The sequence below is a fragment of the Muntiacus reevesi genome, chromosome X (genome assembly GCF_963930625.1).
Source record: "Muntiacus reevesi chromosome X, mMunRee1.1, whole genome shotgun sequence".
Lineage (NCBI taxonomy): Eukaryota > Metazoa > Chordata > Mammalia > Artiodactyla > Cervidae > Muntiacus > Muntiacus reevesi.
Window position 1 is genome coordinate 76,438,203 of NC_089271.1, and position 15,813 is coordinate 76,454,015.

At 34.6% G+C, this 15,813-nt stretch overlaps 1 protein-coding gene across 1 annotated transcript in view; it reads left to right on the plus strand.

Annotated features, from left to right (window-relative positions):
- The window catches only part of DACH2 (dachshund family transcription factor 2), a 791,610-nt gene that overhangs the window by 179,611 nt on the left and 596,186 nt on the right, over positions 1 to 15,813 (plus strand). Inside the window, exon 2 of the mRNA XM_065915301.1 lies at positions 2,424 to 2,462. Within this exon, the coding sequence (XP_065771373.1) occupies positions 2,424 to 2,462 (39 nt within the window). The remainder of the gene's footprint in view (positions 1 to 2,423; positions 2,463 to 15,813) is intronic.

Here is a 15,813-nt window from a genome sequence, read left to right on the forward strand (position 1 = left end):
AGGAACAGCTAAAGCCGAATTTAGTAGTCTCTAAAGTATGGCAATATGTGCAAGTTAATCGCTGACTCTCATTTAAAAGCATAGGAAACATTTTTTTCTAGTTTTATTGAGGCAGCTGACAAAATTTGAATGTTTTTCAGTAATCATTTTATTTATCTATTTGTTTGGCTGGTCTTTGCTGCTGTGCATGGGCTTTCTCTACTTGCGATGATGAGTGGGGGCTGCTTACTTGTTGCAGTGTGCTGGCTTCTCATTTCGGTGGCTTCTCTTGTTGCAGAGCTGGGCTGTAGGGCACAGGAGCTTCAGTAGTTGCTGCACGTGGTCTCTATAGTCACAGTTCCTATTCTCTAGACCACAGGCTCAATATTTGTGGCACACAGGCTTAGTTGCTTTTTTGCATGTAGAATCTTCCTAGACCAGGGATCAACCTCATGTCTCAAACTCATGTCTCAAATTCATGTGGATTCTTCACTACTGAGGCACCATGGAAGCCCAATTTGTGCGTTTTTAAGGTGTACAATCATTTTATATATATTAAACCATAGAAAATGTTTTATTGACCTTTTGGAATTTTGACTATATGGCAACTACTTTGATTGAATGATACTGTTTCTGAACAAATTCAGAAATGTAGAAATCATGTTTTATTTTGAGTGTCAAAAATAAAGTATATGTATTTAACTCATGGTCCCTAAGGTGTTGGAGTTATAACTAGTTTTAGGCAGTATTGTAAAATACATTCTTAAACAACTGACAAGACAAATGAGAAATTTTCAAAAGTCAAGGTAAACTCCTAATTTTCTAATAAATTTTAAAATCCTTAATAAAAGGACAGTTAGCTCATGGATATTTATATATTTATTGGATAATTCTAATAAGAATGTTTCAGAATTTGGTAAAATCAAAATCTATTTAGAATAATCTATGAAACTTAAGCTATAGAAGATTTAAATTATTTTTTTCTTAGCTTAGTATAATTATGTACATATGGTGACAGTCAAAAAAGTTCTGTTGAGTTCAGAAAGTTTTATAGTTAAAGAAGGAGGATCTCTGGTGAAAGGGAAAAAAGTCCTCCAATATAAAGCCCTCTAGATTAAGGAAGCATGCATTATCATTGACTCGGTATGTATGAGTATATTCTACTTTAAGAAAATGTAATTTCAAAACAGGTTGGGTAAGTGAACTATAAAACAAAGCAAATAGTTCTGACAATTAAATGACAGACACAGGAGTAGGTGAAGAATGCTCTCTTTCCTTCACTGCCACCTCCTTTCCTCAGCAACCTCAGATATATGTTTGCATCTGTGGTTTATTTAAAAAATCTTTCTATAGACCTTTAAGGAGGAAAGCAGTTGCCTTTCAAAAACAATGAAAGACGTGAAAGGAATCTTAATAAAAAGGCTATTAGAAGGAGAGATTTTGAAGGGGTGATGAACTGACCATATATATTTGTAGTGGATATTAGAGGGAGATTCCTGTTTCTGTACTACTAAGAAATGCAATAAGGCTCAAAATAGCCAAATTACATTACTTACAGGTTTTTTGTTTTGTTTTGTTTTGTTTTTATTTTTCCCCAGCTTATCATTTTAAATTTCATTGTTCTTAAAGGGTATAGGAGCACTGGGAACTATTATACTGTTAGAAAGAATGGTTATTTTGTTAACTAAGATGACTACATGGGTTTTTATCAATCTCTTTTGTATGTTTAACTTATTTTGTGCAGATGTGTGTATGACTGTATATGTGTATGTGTCTGAGTGTGTGTGTGTGTGTGTGTGTGTGTGTGCATAACCCTTTTGGGGAAGATGTAAGATAGTTCAGTATTGTTTCAGAAATAAGTATATAGTGAGCTGTGTGATTAATGGCTCCATGTTTAGGAAATTAAGGCATAGCATTGATACTGGCTTACTTTTATCATCCTGTTGGCCTGATAAAAGTCAGAGAAAAAAATTAGAAAGGATTCTTCTCCCTAAAAAGTATTGGCATACCCAATGGGATGGGAAAGAAGACTCTTGAGAGAAAGGGAAAAGACACAACATTCCTGAGTCATTTTTTGAAATTGGTATGACCCGAGGCCATTTTCTTCAACATAAACCTATAATGATATTTCCTTGCCTTCATACATAGAAAAGCCCTAAACCACATGACATTTCGCATTATTCTTTACTCAGTGGGGATTAGACCAGAAATGTAATAACATTATTCATATATTTAAAACACTATCTGATAGCATTTCAGGCTTTCCTACTTTCTTTGTGTCTTCCCTGCTGGTGTTTCATTGTGTGTAACCTATCTAAAATTTCTGCAGAATTTAAGATTTTTTTGTAAAATATAATAAAGCCTTGATTAATTGGAAACTAACTAACCAGAACTCTCAATTAACCAGCTTTATTTATTTATTTTTTGCTACACTCTCCTTTTAGAAGGAAGAGGCAAATGACAAGAAAACAAGCTGTTAACAGGTATTTATGTATTTATTTTTTAAAAATCAACTTCCTGGGAATGTCCTGGAGCCTGTACAGATTCAGCCCAACTTCGATAACTTTGTTCCCTGTACTATACTTACTAAGGTAGGAAAGTAGAACTGTTTAAAATTTTTGGCAGCAAATATTGAATATTGCTTAATCCTTAATTAATAATAAAATCCAAATACCTGATTAGAACCCATCTATCTATTTGAGGGTTTTATTTAATTGGGGTCTTCACAGTTTCACTATTGCCAGTTAATGATCATTCATATATACTGTATTAACTGAGAGTGGATCCCAGGATCACACAGGTGTGAGATGACTTCCACCATAGAAAGCATCTCCTTTCCTGGGAACTAAAGTAGAAGCTAGAGAAAGGCTACAAAGTTGATGGGGGTTGAGTAAGTTCACTGACATAAAAATAATGTCACCTATGTAAAATAATGGGAAAGTAATTCACTTGCCCTGTGGCTCTGAAATGCTTAGGAAGGTACATTCACTTTTGCAGGGCAGCACAGGCTATTAAGTGTGCTATAGCAATAATGCAAAAAAGCAAAACAAAACAAACCAACAAGCAAAAAAACAACCCAGGCATTCTAATCTCCTGGAATCTTTCTAAGCATTAGGCACAGATATATACGCTGTAGGCATGATGCTAGTTCTAAAATATTTGAAATTATTTTTACTCTAAAAATACATTTTTAAAGTATTTGAAACTCTTAAGATTTATACTTTATATATATATGACAATTTCAGCTAAATTGCAACCAGAGACACCATATTTCTCCAGGCTTCATACCTTTTAGGTTGTAATGGAAAAAAAGAATGGGTGGTGAACAGAGATGTAAGGGACAAGGAGGGCAACCCATGATTCTAAAGAACATTTTGATATTGCCTGCCAGTAACACCCCCTCTTCAGTTTAAGTCACCCTTTGGTGAATTTTGCCCCCTTCCTTCAGGGCTGCTCATGATGCATGTTTTATCTGTATTTTTTTCTACAAGGAAAATGTCATAGGGTTGTTGGAAAGATGGGGGCCATATCATGTGACTTGTCCTGGGTTTTCAACATGGAAAATGAAAATCATCAGAGTGGTGTTTCAAATATCTGGGGTATTTTCTGTACTGAATGTTGCTTTTAAATATCATGCACACTAAAGAATATCCAAGTGACCTGAAGCAGTGGATGTGCCTCCTTAAGTGCTAAACTTATTTTTAAACTCTAACTTCAGTGTTAGGGAGACTAGAAGTCATTAGATTTAATTAATGAATGATTTTAACTGAAAAAGTTTAAATGGATTGAGCTTTGAGGTTAAGTTTGGGATGTTGAAAATAAGTGTTTTTGATTTTATATAAATGCAATTGAATTCATCAGGCATTGAAATTGACTTTTTAAAAGTAAAATGACATGCAAATTAATGTCAACTTTTTTCTCTAAATTAAACAAAACATTTTATAACTGTATAGATTTACTTCTAGATTAATCAGAATACACATTACATATGCAGATATATGAATCAGAACACACATTATGTATGCAGTTGTTACATTTGCTGTAATCTGAGAAAAACTGTGAAATGTTTTGAAAGCATATGTACTGATGCAGAAACTACAGAGAAACAGGAGACTTGCAAATTCTAATACCTACCGAAGCAAGGATGGTAGCATAAATGAAAGGCCAAAAGCAATAGGGAGTGGTGGGGACTGTGGTGACCAGGAGAGCATATATTCTTTCCAAGGTAGGTTTAGTTGCTCAGTCGTGTCTGATTCTTGCAACCCCATGGACTGTAGCCCACTAGGCTCCTCTGTCTGTGGGATTCTCCAGGCAAGAATACTGGAGTGGGTTGCCATTTCCTTCTCCAAAGGTGGCAGCTATTACTCAACTCAGCTGATTGCTACCAGAATGGGAATTCAGGCTCAGTGTTGTTAGTATCTGACTGTTTAAGAGAAGCTGGGAATCCAGAATTTTATATGAAATTCTCCAATTCTTAAATGTTGGAAACAAAGTCAATAAAAACCAAAATAACAAACAGACAAACAAAAAAAACAATACTATGCAGGCAAAGCAAAACCCATCTGTGGTCTGAATTTAGCCTATGGACTTAGTTTGCAACCTTTAGTTTAAATTGTAGGTCCTCTGTGATTTTAAAAAAAATTCACAGTATGTTAAAAATGCACCTAAAGGTCTTGATGATGGAAAATTCATATAAAGTATATAAATAATAAGTGGAGTGCTTGTAAATAATTCTCCTGATATTAAAAATTTTGGTTATACACTGTGACATTTTTCTTACAATATAGAAATAGACAAGATAGTTTTACCTCAATGTGGTTTGAAAACTAAGATAAAATCATGAATTTTTGTTTTCATGTTTATCAATGCAAAGCAGCATGAAAGATCATTTCTTCTATGTCCAAAAGAGAATATTCAGGTATAGGTTCTGTCATATAATTAAGGCTACTATATAAAGCCCTATTCATGGTGCTTTAATAGGAAGAAAGCCATGTGTTATTTTAAATTGGCTTGCCTTTAAACAAATTCCCAATCTTATCTAGTAAAATTCCTTTGTTTTTACAAATGGTTAAAATAAGAAATAAAAGAAATGTAAGTAGTTAACACAACAAAACTTCATTTGAACTTTTGATAGGCATTGGCAAAGATAAAACAAAAGCTGGTCATTTGAGATTTTACTAAGAAGCAGCTTGGACTGATCTGGACTTTGCTTGTTTTTCCTGTCCTGCCCTGGACCTTAGCACATAATCCCACTGTTCTACATTGCTTTTGACATCTGTATACCTCTTCATCACTGGCAATCCAAAAGAATATTTGTCTAAAAAGGAAACAATTAAGTTCCAATCTCTAGGAAAAAAAGAAATCAAGAGAAAAGAAAAACACCCACTGCTAAACTTGCTTTAACAACCCCTATCATCTATACCATAAATCCTTAGTCAGGATGGTAAATTAACATTGTCATTTTTGATGAGAAACTTAGAGGAATTTTTAAAAAGAGAAAAGTGAAAAAGAAAGAAAAGAATGCCAAATGGCAAATCTTAACTAAAAAATCCCCACCTTTTACTTGTTGACATATTATTCTACTTGCAGATTTAATACAGACACATATGAAACATGAGAAACTGTTGGACAACTGGTCAACACATATGACACCGTGTAAAATAGCTGATGTTTATTTACTTAAATAAAATTTGGGTGGACAGTGCTGCCCTTTCTAGATCAGCAGATAGTTTTGATCACAAGTAATCTGTTGTGTGATACAGATGAATTATGTTTAAATATAGTAATGAATTAAAACCACTCCCTGAAAACTTTAAGTGGAGATTCTTAGTTAATTGGTTTGTCTTCAAAAGTAGAGAATCTAAGAAATAAGTGACTTTTTGATGCATTTTACCAATGTAGACATATAAATAAGTTTATTTAGGATAAATTTTGATGAACTAGTTTTTTTTTTTTTTTTTTTTTTTTGCCAGAACATTATAGTATCTAACAGTTTTCAAACATGATACCCCTGGTGATTTTTCATGTATTAGTTCATTTAATCATCATGACAACCCAATAAAACAAGGGCTATTATTGTGATCCTTGTTTTGCAGATCATGACATTGAGGTACAATGAAGGTTAGTGATTTATCTGAGGCCCCACAGCCTATAAATACTGAGCTAGCTTTTGAATCAAGGCTGTTTGATTTCAAAGTTCATATATGTTGGATCAATATATTTTATAACCTGACAACTAGAATCAAACTAATTACCCAAACACCTAATTTCATTTATGTATGTATATGTATATATGTATATTATTTTTAGTTGCTCAGTCATGTCTGACTCTTTGTAACCCCATGGACTGCAACACTCCAGGCTTCCCTGTCCTTCACTATTTTCTGGAGTTTGCTCAAAAAAAGCATCCTTCTTTATGGTTCATCTCTCACATCCATATTTGACTGCTGAAAAAACTCTATGGACCTTTGTCAGCAAAGTAATATCCCTGCTTTTTAATATGCTGTCTAGATTTATCATAGCTTTTCTTCCAAGGAGCAAGTGTCTTTTAATTGTATGACTGCAGTCATAATCTGCAGTGATTTTGGAGCCCAAGAAAATAAAGTCTCTCACTGTTTCCATTGTTTCCCCATCTATTTCCCATGGGGCCACCCACTTACATACTTACCATACATTCAGAGGAGGCCATGAAGCTGAAATATATTGTGTACTATAACATTAAAAAATATCATAATAATGTTTGAAATTATTGTTTTGTTCCACTGTCCTAAAATCAGGAACTACAGTTTTACCATAGCAGTCTCAAGATAGCCAATCTAGTTTTCAGTTTAGTTCAGTCACTCAGTTGTGTCCAGCTTTTTGCAACCCCATGGACTGCAGCATGCCAGGCTTCCCTGTCCATTACCAACTCCCAGAGCTTGCTCAAAATCATGTCCATCGAGTCAGTGATGCCATCCAACCATCTCGTCCTCTGTCATCCCCATCTCCTACCTTCAATCTTTCCCAGCATCAGGGTCTTTTCCAGTGAGTCAGCTCTTCGGATGAGGTGACTGAAGTATTGGAGCTTCAGCTTCAGCATCAGTTCTTCCAATGAAAATTCAGGACTGATTTCCTTTAGGATTGATTAGTTTGATCTCCTTGCAGTCCAAGGGACTCTGAAGAGTCTTCTCCAACACCACAGTTCAAAAGCATCAGTTCTTTGACTGTCGGACTTTCTTTATGGTCCAACTCTCATATCCATACATGACTACTTTTAGAGGGACCAAAAATATATTTGCTGAACTTAAAATAAATGTATGTTAAAAAAATATCAGACAACACCTATAAAAGGAGATCAATTAGGTTCACAGAATTTTCAAAATAAACCTTGTTTAGTTTTTTTTTTTCTTTAAACAGTACTGTAATGAACATCATGTTTTCTTTTCTTTCTTTTTTGTTTTTTACATCATGTTTTCTTGTGCCCATGTTGGAGAATTTCTCTGGTGTATAAGTCATAAGTGAGATTTTTGAACTGTGGTCTTTAATTTAATAGTTACTGCCAAATTGCTCTTTAAAGCTGATCTGGTTTACCCTCCCACTAACATTATATAAGAGTTCCTATTTCCCAACATTCTTGAAAATGTAGTAGGTATTTTTTTAAACAAATATTTCTTTGAAGAAAAAATGATTGTTTTTATATTGATTCTCTTCCATGCTTATACATTACAGATGAAACATTGATTCTGATCACTTAGTGCACATAACAATGTTTACTGACACTATTTGTGTCACTGTTTTTCATTTAAAATATATGAAGTTCTGATAAACATACAAATAGTATGTAAAATTTTGTAAACAATTTTTCAGGTTACAAAGCACTTTCTCATAAAGCCTCATTTGTTGAGATAGTGTGGTGTAGCAGGAAGAGCTCTGGAAAATTTCAAGTCAAAAGTTCATGGCCTTAACAACCCTGAAAATCACTCTGTGGCTTGGGACCTCAGTTGCTATATCTGTAAAATTAAGATGTTTGACTAAGCAATCTCTTAGAAACAAACTATAACCTTTGATCTATGATACATGTCACCCCCTTTCCTTGAACCCCAATTTACTTATTGTGCATAAAGCATAAAGGCAAAATTGAATTTTATCAATTTGTGAAAACTGTTGTAACACTCTCTCACTTATTTAAGATCATGAGTTTATCCTGTTTATCTTGTGTGTCTCTTAATTCAAGGACAATTGGGGATGTGGGTGGGATAGAAGATGGAAGTGGGTGTTCAGCATTTGAAGGACTAGACTGTCGTAACACACCATCTTGAATTAATCTTCAATGTTGCAAACTCTGAAGCATCATATTACAAATGCTGAAAATGCAATCAAAATTCCACCACTATTTATTGTGGCTTTTTGTTTCTTTTCAAACTCACTTTATGCAGATTTCAGATTCAAAAAAGAGACTATTCAGTATTTTCAGCTCACTTAAGATTTGTTTCTAGCAGTGCTTTTATGGTGCTGCACACAGCTACTTAAAGTATTGAGAGGACTCAGGTTGACTATTTTGTATTTCTATTTGGATAGAGGGGGAGTAAGTAATTGGATTTTGCATTTGAAGAGACTTTTCATTAGGAAGATCTGGATCTTTAACCTGAGGTTTAACAAAGAGTTTTCAGGATTTCTTAGATTCTATGTGTACCAGAAAGAACACTCAGAAGCATAACTATCTAACATTATGAGATTAAAATATAAAATGGAGAGACTTGAAACTGATCTTATTTAAACTCCTGGAATTGCAAATATACCATAAAACACACAGACACTCACACGCTCAAATACAAGTATATATACTATCTCAAGCACAGAATACCCAGAATACCTATTATTTCCAATGACTTTTAAAAAGGAAACTTTTTATCTATGAGAGTATTGAACATAGTTATGTTTTTAGTGAAGCTTCTACTTATGAAAGTTTGCAGTTCTGGCAAACAGAATCTAAATCCGTCAATCTCTGGTGATGAAGACATTTTTAGAGATCTCTCTTTTTATGAATAGTCTTGAGAAAAATGTTTGACTGTTGCATTCCTAGGAAGTGAACTGACCTCCTACAGAGTTTCAACATCAGATATTTCAAGAAAATTGTGGTTCACACACTTTGTTCAAATGACCTCCAGATTAATACAGATCACATGTGTATCCTTCATTGTCCAAATGTGACAATCAGCCTAGAAAATCCCACATAAGTTGCCTTTGAGTGTTTTTATCCATTTTGGTGTATTTGTGAACTGACCCTTGGTCCCATATTTAAGAACTTCCTTGCTAATTTTTGCTAACTGGCATCCTGCTTTACAGTTTAAGCATACTCTGAAAACCACTGTTTTGCTTACTGTGCTACTTCCACTAGTTCAGTGAAGAAGAACTTGTGCCAAGTTAATCTAGATTATTTTTTCTCTGATCATACCTATCCTATGTGGAGATGTAATCAAATAATCTAACTCTTTCAATAAGCACTAAGTAAATCACTCAAAACAGAGATATCCCCACACCTTTCAGCTAGTTTCTGTAGGTCAGAGCATTTTCAAGACAGCACATCTTGGGTGTTAAAAAAAAAAAAGTAACAGAGAAGACTGTTGGGAAATTACCACTCTGCTTTTTTTGAGAAAATAAAAATAATGTATTTTTATTTATAAAAGCAAGAAAGGAGGAAATATTAAGCATTGCTCTTTTGTCTTTTCATCCACATTTCTAAAAAGGATTGTTTGCATTTGTGATATCAATTGATCTTTACAAAACCATTTGAAGTGAAGTGTTAGTTGCTCAGTCATGCCTGACTCTGCAATCCCATAGACTATAGCCCCTCAGGCTCCTCTGTCCAAGGAATTCTCCAGGCCATACTGGAGTGGGTAGCCATTCCCTTCTCCAGGGGCTCTTGCTGACCCAGGGATGGAACTTGGGTCTCCTGCATTGCAGGTGAATTCTTTACTCTCTGAGCCACTGGGGAAGCCTCACAAAACCATTTAAAATTGTTCTATTACTACTCCTTACTCTGTGCAGATGCTTGTATTAGCCTGGAGGAAGCCTTGGCAAACATTTATCTTTTATCCACGAAACACCAAAATCATAGACACTTTTGTCTTAACTAATGTCTCCAAGAATACCCAGATGCTTTGCCATGGATGGCATTTAGATAATAATACTAGAATATTAGTATAAAAAGATTCCTTTTTGCTATTATTGAAAACCCAGTTTGAACCTTGAGCAAGGAATTTGCATGATGTTTCCTTGGGATTACCTACATTCTTGTCCACTGTGACCTTGTAATTTTGCTCACAGTTGGAAATTTAATGCAGAGTGACTAAGATAATGTTGTTTACACAGACTTTAAGTAGAGTGATGTTATAGTCAAGCCAGTGTCTCATCACCCAAAGTGAAGGAAGACTTAATTGCCATAATCCCATAAATAAAAAAAAAATTCTTGGCTATGTGTGGCATAATAATGTAATGTTCTGCATGTTACATTTAACGTGACGGTACAATACATTAGGTTTCAGGCTGTGTGTCTCTTTAATATAAAGGAAAGGAAAGTGAATTTATAGAAGGAAAACAGACTTGTAAATAAGATACTTGTCTCTGTTCAGGTGAAGTCTGTCCTTTTTTTTTTTTTTTAAATAGTTAAAAGAGTTGCCTAGTGATGTGAAAATGAAGGGATTGCTAAAATATCCATAAATCTAGACAGCAGTGAGAAAGGTGACAGACCATGAATTTCTCTGGAGGGTGCTGGGTAGATTTAGCTAAATGACTGAGACAGGATAAACAGGAAAGGGTGATAACCACTTATTATTGTGAAATGGGGAACATATCATTAATTTACAAAGAAAGTGGTACTTTTCTAAAATTCTATAGCCCTATTCTTAAAAGTTTGTCAGTGTAACTAATTAGTTGCTAAAATGGAGTTGATTCTAAGACCCAATATGAATGCATTTGAAAAGGCGGTGCATTGTCCCTAAATTGGTAGGGTTTGTAATACATCTTGATGAATGCTATGAAGTAATGTTCAGAAATGGGACTATTATGCCAAAATGGTCGTTCTTTGGTTTGTAGTTCTTGAAGGAATTATGTTCCATGGCAACGTGCTCAACAGTCCTGCAGATATGTGTGAAGTGCCTTAAAGACATGCCCTGCTTTCTATTTTTCATAACACCCGAGTTTTCAGTACAAAAAATACCCTTGCTCAAAGGGTTCACCTCCTCCCAGTATATTAGAACTTCAAGGATCTGTTGTTACTTTGGATTATTATTGGAAATTTTTGTTTTTTAACTAATTATAATGTTCAAAACTAATTATAATGTTCAAAAATTCAGCCTTAAAATGTAAAACATTGTCTTAATATATCCACTAGAAAACTAAGATGTTAAAATTATGTGTAGCTCAATCAATAGATTCATGTAAAGTGATAGCTCATAATTCATGATACAAAGTGATAGATCATCTTATATGTAGTGTTAGAGATTTTAAAAAATATGTAAATGATGTGAAAACATATAAAATATTCAAGCCTACTAATAATAGCAGCCATGCTTTGATTTGTTCCAATTAGAGGAATTTAAAACATTTCAAACTGATTCATCATTACCAAAGATTCTCCTTATAGACAGTATGTGTGTGTGTGTGTGTGTATATATATATATATTATTCATTGATTTTTATTTGATGGAGGTCAGATGATTTGGACATTTTCATTTAAAATGGCTATTTCAGCCAGGACATGGAAGCAACCTAGATGTCCATCAGCAGATGAATGGATAAGAAAACTGTGGTACATTTGCACATGGAATATTACTCAGCCATTAAAAAGAATACATTTAAATCAGTTCTAATGATGTGGATGAAAGTGGAGTCTATTATGAAGAGTGAAGTAAGTCAGAAAGAAAAACACCAATATAGTATACTAATGCATATATATGGAATTTAGAAAGATGGTAGCTATAACTCTATATGCGAGACAGCAAAAGAGACACAGAAGTATAGAACAGTTTTTTGGACTCTGTGGGAGAGGGTGAGGGTGGGATGATTTGGGAGAATGACATTGGATCATGTGTATTATCATATGTGAAATGGATCACCAGTCCAGGTTCAATGCATGAGACGGGGTGCTTGGGGCTGGGGCACTGGGATGACCCAGAGGGATGGGTGGGGAGGGAGGTGGGAGGGGAGTTCAGGATGGGGAACACATGTACACCCGTGATGGATCCATGTCAATGTATGGCAAAACCACTACAATATTGTAAAGTAATTACCTCCAATTAAAATAAATAAATTTATATTAAAAAAATAAAATGGCTTTTTCTAGCTAAGTAGTATGTTTCTGCAATATAGTCAACAGAGCTGTATGCTTATGCTGCTTTAAATTGAAATTAACCTAAACAACAAAAATAGTTATTTTATATTCTTTATTCTGTAAGCATTTTGCAAAAACCCCTTAAATTACATTGCTGTAATTTATATTGCATCAATATATTGATATTATATTGATATTGATGTATCTAACATTAAGTATAAAAAAGTTAGTGGTTTTTATTGTTTGTTTTCTTGTGGCAATAAAGCTCCCACTATATTCAGAACATTACATGAAGGGAATTGGTGACATCTGTTTGAAGCAGCCCATTAAAAAATTGTATATACATATTTTACTTTTCAGTTGCATTATAAACAAATAGTGCTTTCCTTAATTCGTGTTTGTCTAGCTCTCCCTCTTCAAAAATCACTCCTTGTGGTTTTGGGGACTAAGTTAGAGATTCATGTGGAGATAAAGCAATTTTTAATAAAGTTGAGCTTGGCACCAAAATGGTTAGAGATGATGGTTTTTCATTTTAATTAAGTTTATCTTTTAAAATAGTTTTTGATTTACAGAAAAATTGTAAAGGTAAAACAAGAGACTTGCCAATAATAGGGTACAAGACCCTGTACCCAGTTTCCTCATTGCTAATATCTTAATGAATCAATTGTCACAATTAGTGAACCATTATTGATATACTATTGTTCAATTTATGGTTTATTTAGACTTCTTCAATGTCCCCTAATGTCCTTTTTCTATTCTAGGATGTAAAGTGAAAGTTGCTCAGTCATGTCCAACTCTCTGCCACCCCATGGACTATACAGTCCATGGAATTCTCCAGGCCAGAATACTGGAGTGGGTAGCCTTTCCCTTCTCCAGGAGATCTTCCCAACCCAGGGATCGAACCCAGGTCTCCTGCATTGCAGGTGGATTCTATACCAGCTGAGCCACAAGGGAAGCCCAAGATGTAAGATACCACCTTATGTTTAGTTATCATGTCTCCTTAGACTCTTGTTGCCTTTTGCTAGTTTTTCAGACTTTCCTTGTTTTTGATGACCTTAACCATTTTGAGAAGTACAGGTCAGATATTGTGGAATGCCCCTCAATGGGAGTTTGTCTGATGTTTTTCTCATTGTTAAATTATGTCTTTGGAAAGAAGACCTCAGCAGTAATGTGCCATTTTCAACACTTCAAAGATACATACTATCATTATGACTTATCATTGCTGAGGTTGACTTGATCACCTGGCTCCTATAGTGTTTACTAAGTTTCTCCCCTATATAATGTTATTTTTTTTCCCCTTTCCCTGTCTATACTGTACTCTTTTGAAGTTTTTTGGAAGGAAGTAACTATGTGCAGCCCACAGTTAAGGAGTAGGTAGTTATTTATGCTTCACATTCATAAGGGCAACACATTGGCAGAAATTATTTGGAATTCTTTTGCAAGGGAGATTTGCCTCTTATTATTTATTAACTCATCTTTTTCACTATGGTCTCATAGGTACTTAATTTACATTTTGGCTTGTAATCCAATGAAACATTATTCATTTTATTCCTTAAATTTTTCCAGCTTTCAATATTGGGTGCTATTTCACCTGGATGCTATGTACTTTCTAAATGTCCCTGTCATTGTATATTTTTCTGAGCACTTCTTTACTTTCTAGCACTATAAGATGCCCCAAGCTCATTTTGCATATTTACTGCTCTAGTCCTAGAATCAGCCATGAGGGGGAAGTTTGGTTAGGGGAAGATTTGATCTTCTCAATCCTGAGTAAGTGTTAGACGTGGCTAAAAAAGAAGGTCAGGGGAACTCTTCAGTTCCATTTTCTTGTTGATACTCTAAATTTTCCATCATCTTGACAATGTACATAGACCTCATTATCTTACCAAATGTATCTCTTCATTTCTTTCATAATATCTAGTAATTTCATGCTACATCTATGATATCTAGAATATATCATAGTCTTCTCTAGTCATACCCATCCATGGTAATGCATAGATTTTAAAAAGTACCATGCACCTCTCCAGCATACATGTCCTTTCTGTAAAACACCCTCCCCCCCGTATCCAATATACTAAATTTATCATTAGTTCCTGAGTCACTGTGGATCCCTTTTTTCCTCAGAGAGAGTTTTGGGTCAAATAAGTTTGCTAAATATGGTGTTAAATAAAAATAAGCAAGTTCATATATCACAGGTCTTCTCAGGGCTTGTAATTCGTTAATTTGCTCTATGAATCTATAAGATGTAATATACACAATTTCTCAGTATTTTGACTAAAAAAACTTTGGTTTAGAAAACTGGCATCCCATGAAATACACTTTTGAAAATACTGTTATAGTGGTAGGAGTACTTAGTTTGTAGTCAGAAATCTTGTGTTTAATCCGTCACTGCAAATAACTAGCTCTCTGATCACAAGCTAACCACTTAAAATCTCTTAAGTCTTTGTTTTCTTATTGATCAGATGGACCAGTGGATGTTTCTCACAAGATTGTCGTGTCTCACAAAATTTAATCATCTCTGTGAAGGTGGGGACCATGCCTTTGTTTTGCTGACCTCTGTTATCTCCAGTATCCAGCAAATTTTCCTACATTTAGTCTTCAAATCCAATAAATATTTATTGAGCAATTGAATGTTACTGTCATTTACATTATTTTCTATTTCTCTCATAGCACTCGGAAATGAGGAGTCTATGCAAAAAAAAAAAAAAAAAAAAAAAAAAAAAAAAAACAAAAAAAGGACAGTTGAAGTGGCTATACATGTGAAGAAAAAAACAAACAAACAAACTTTATTTCAGTATTTGTTTTCCTGAGCATATGCTTCCAGCCAATGACTGGCTGCATTCAGATTAGTTTTCATTGCTTCAAGCTGACCAAATTTCCTCTTGAAATAAAGGCACTGGAGCTTTCACTTAAACACTGTGGTGATATAAAATTCCTGCTTCTGAGTCATTGAGCTGGTGGTAGAAGAGGAGCAGCTGTGAGTACGGGCTGTCTGAAGGCCTTCTGAGCCCTAAAGTGTTGAGGCTACAGCTGCTGGGTTAAGAAGCAGTTGGAAGCACTTTGTCACTCCTTCTTGTGCAACCAAAGGAGACCCACTAAGGATTTTTATTTTCTTTGGATGTATAATCCGTCTTGATTAACAGGAGTTATGGAGTGAAACTGTCATGGGAGTGGCAGAGAAGGCCCTGTTAAGATATATATTTTGGTAAGAATAGTATTGTTCAGATAGTAACAGGGACAGGGCCCTCACGTCATCTGTTTTGCCTAATTCCCCACAAAACAGCACATTCTGTAGGTATTTTCAGAGGCGAACATTTTAAGTTGCAGTTTCTCCTTTTTAGGGAATCAACTGGATCATGTGTATTATATTTGATTTTGAAAAAATTTTCAGCCTCTCTAGAAATGCTAGATGATTATGTGAAGTCTAGGAAGAACCCATTTAGCTTTGGAAATTGTGAAAGTATTTTAATCAAGTTCTAGATTTGTTGATTAGTTAGGAAAACAATAGACAAGATCAGTGCAGGGTT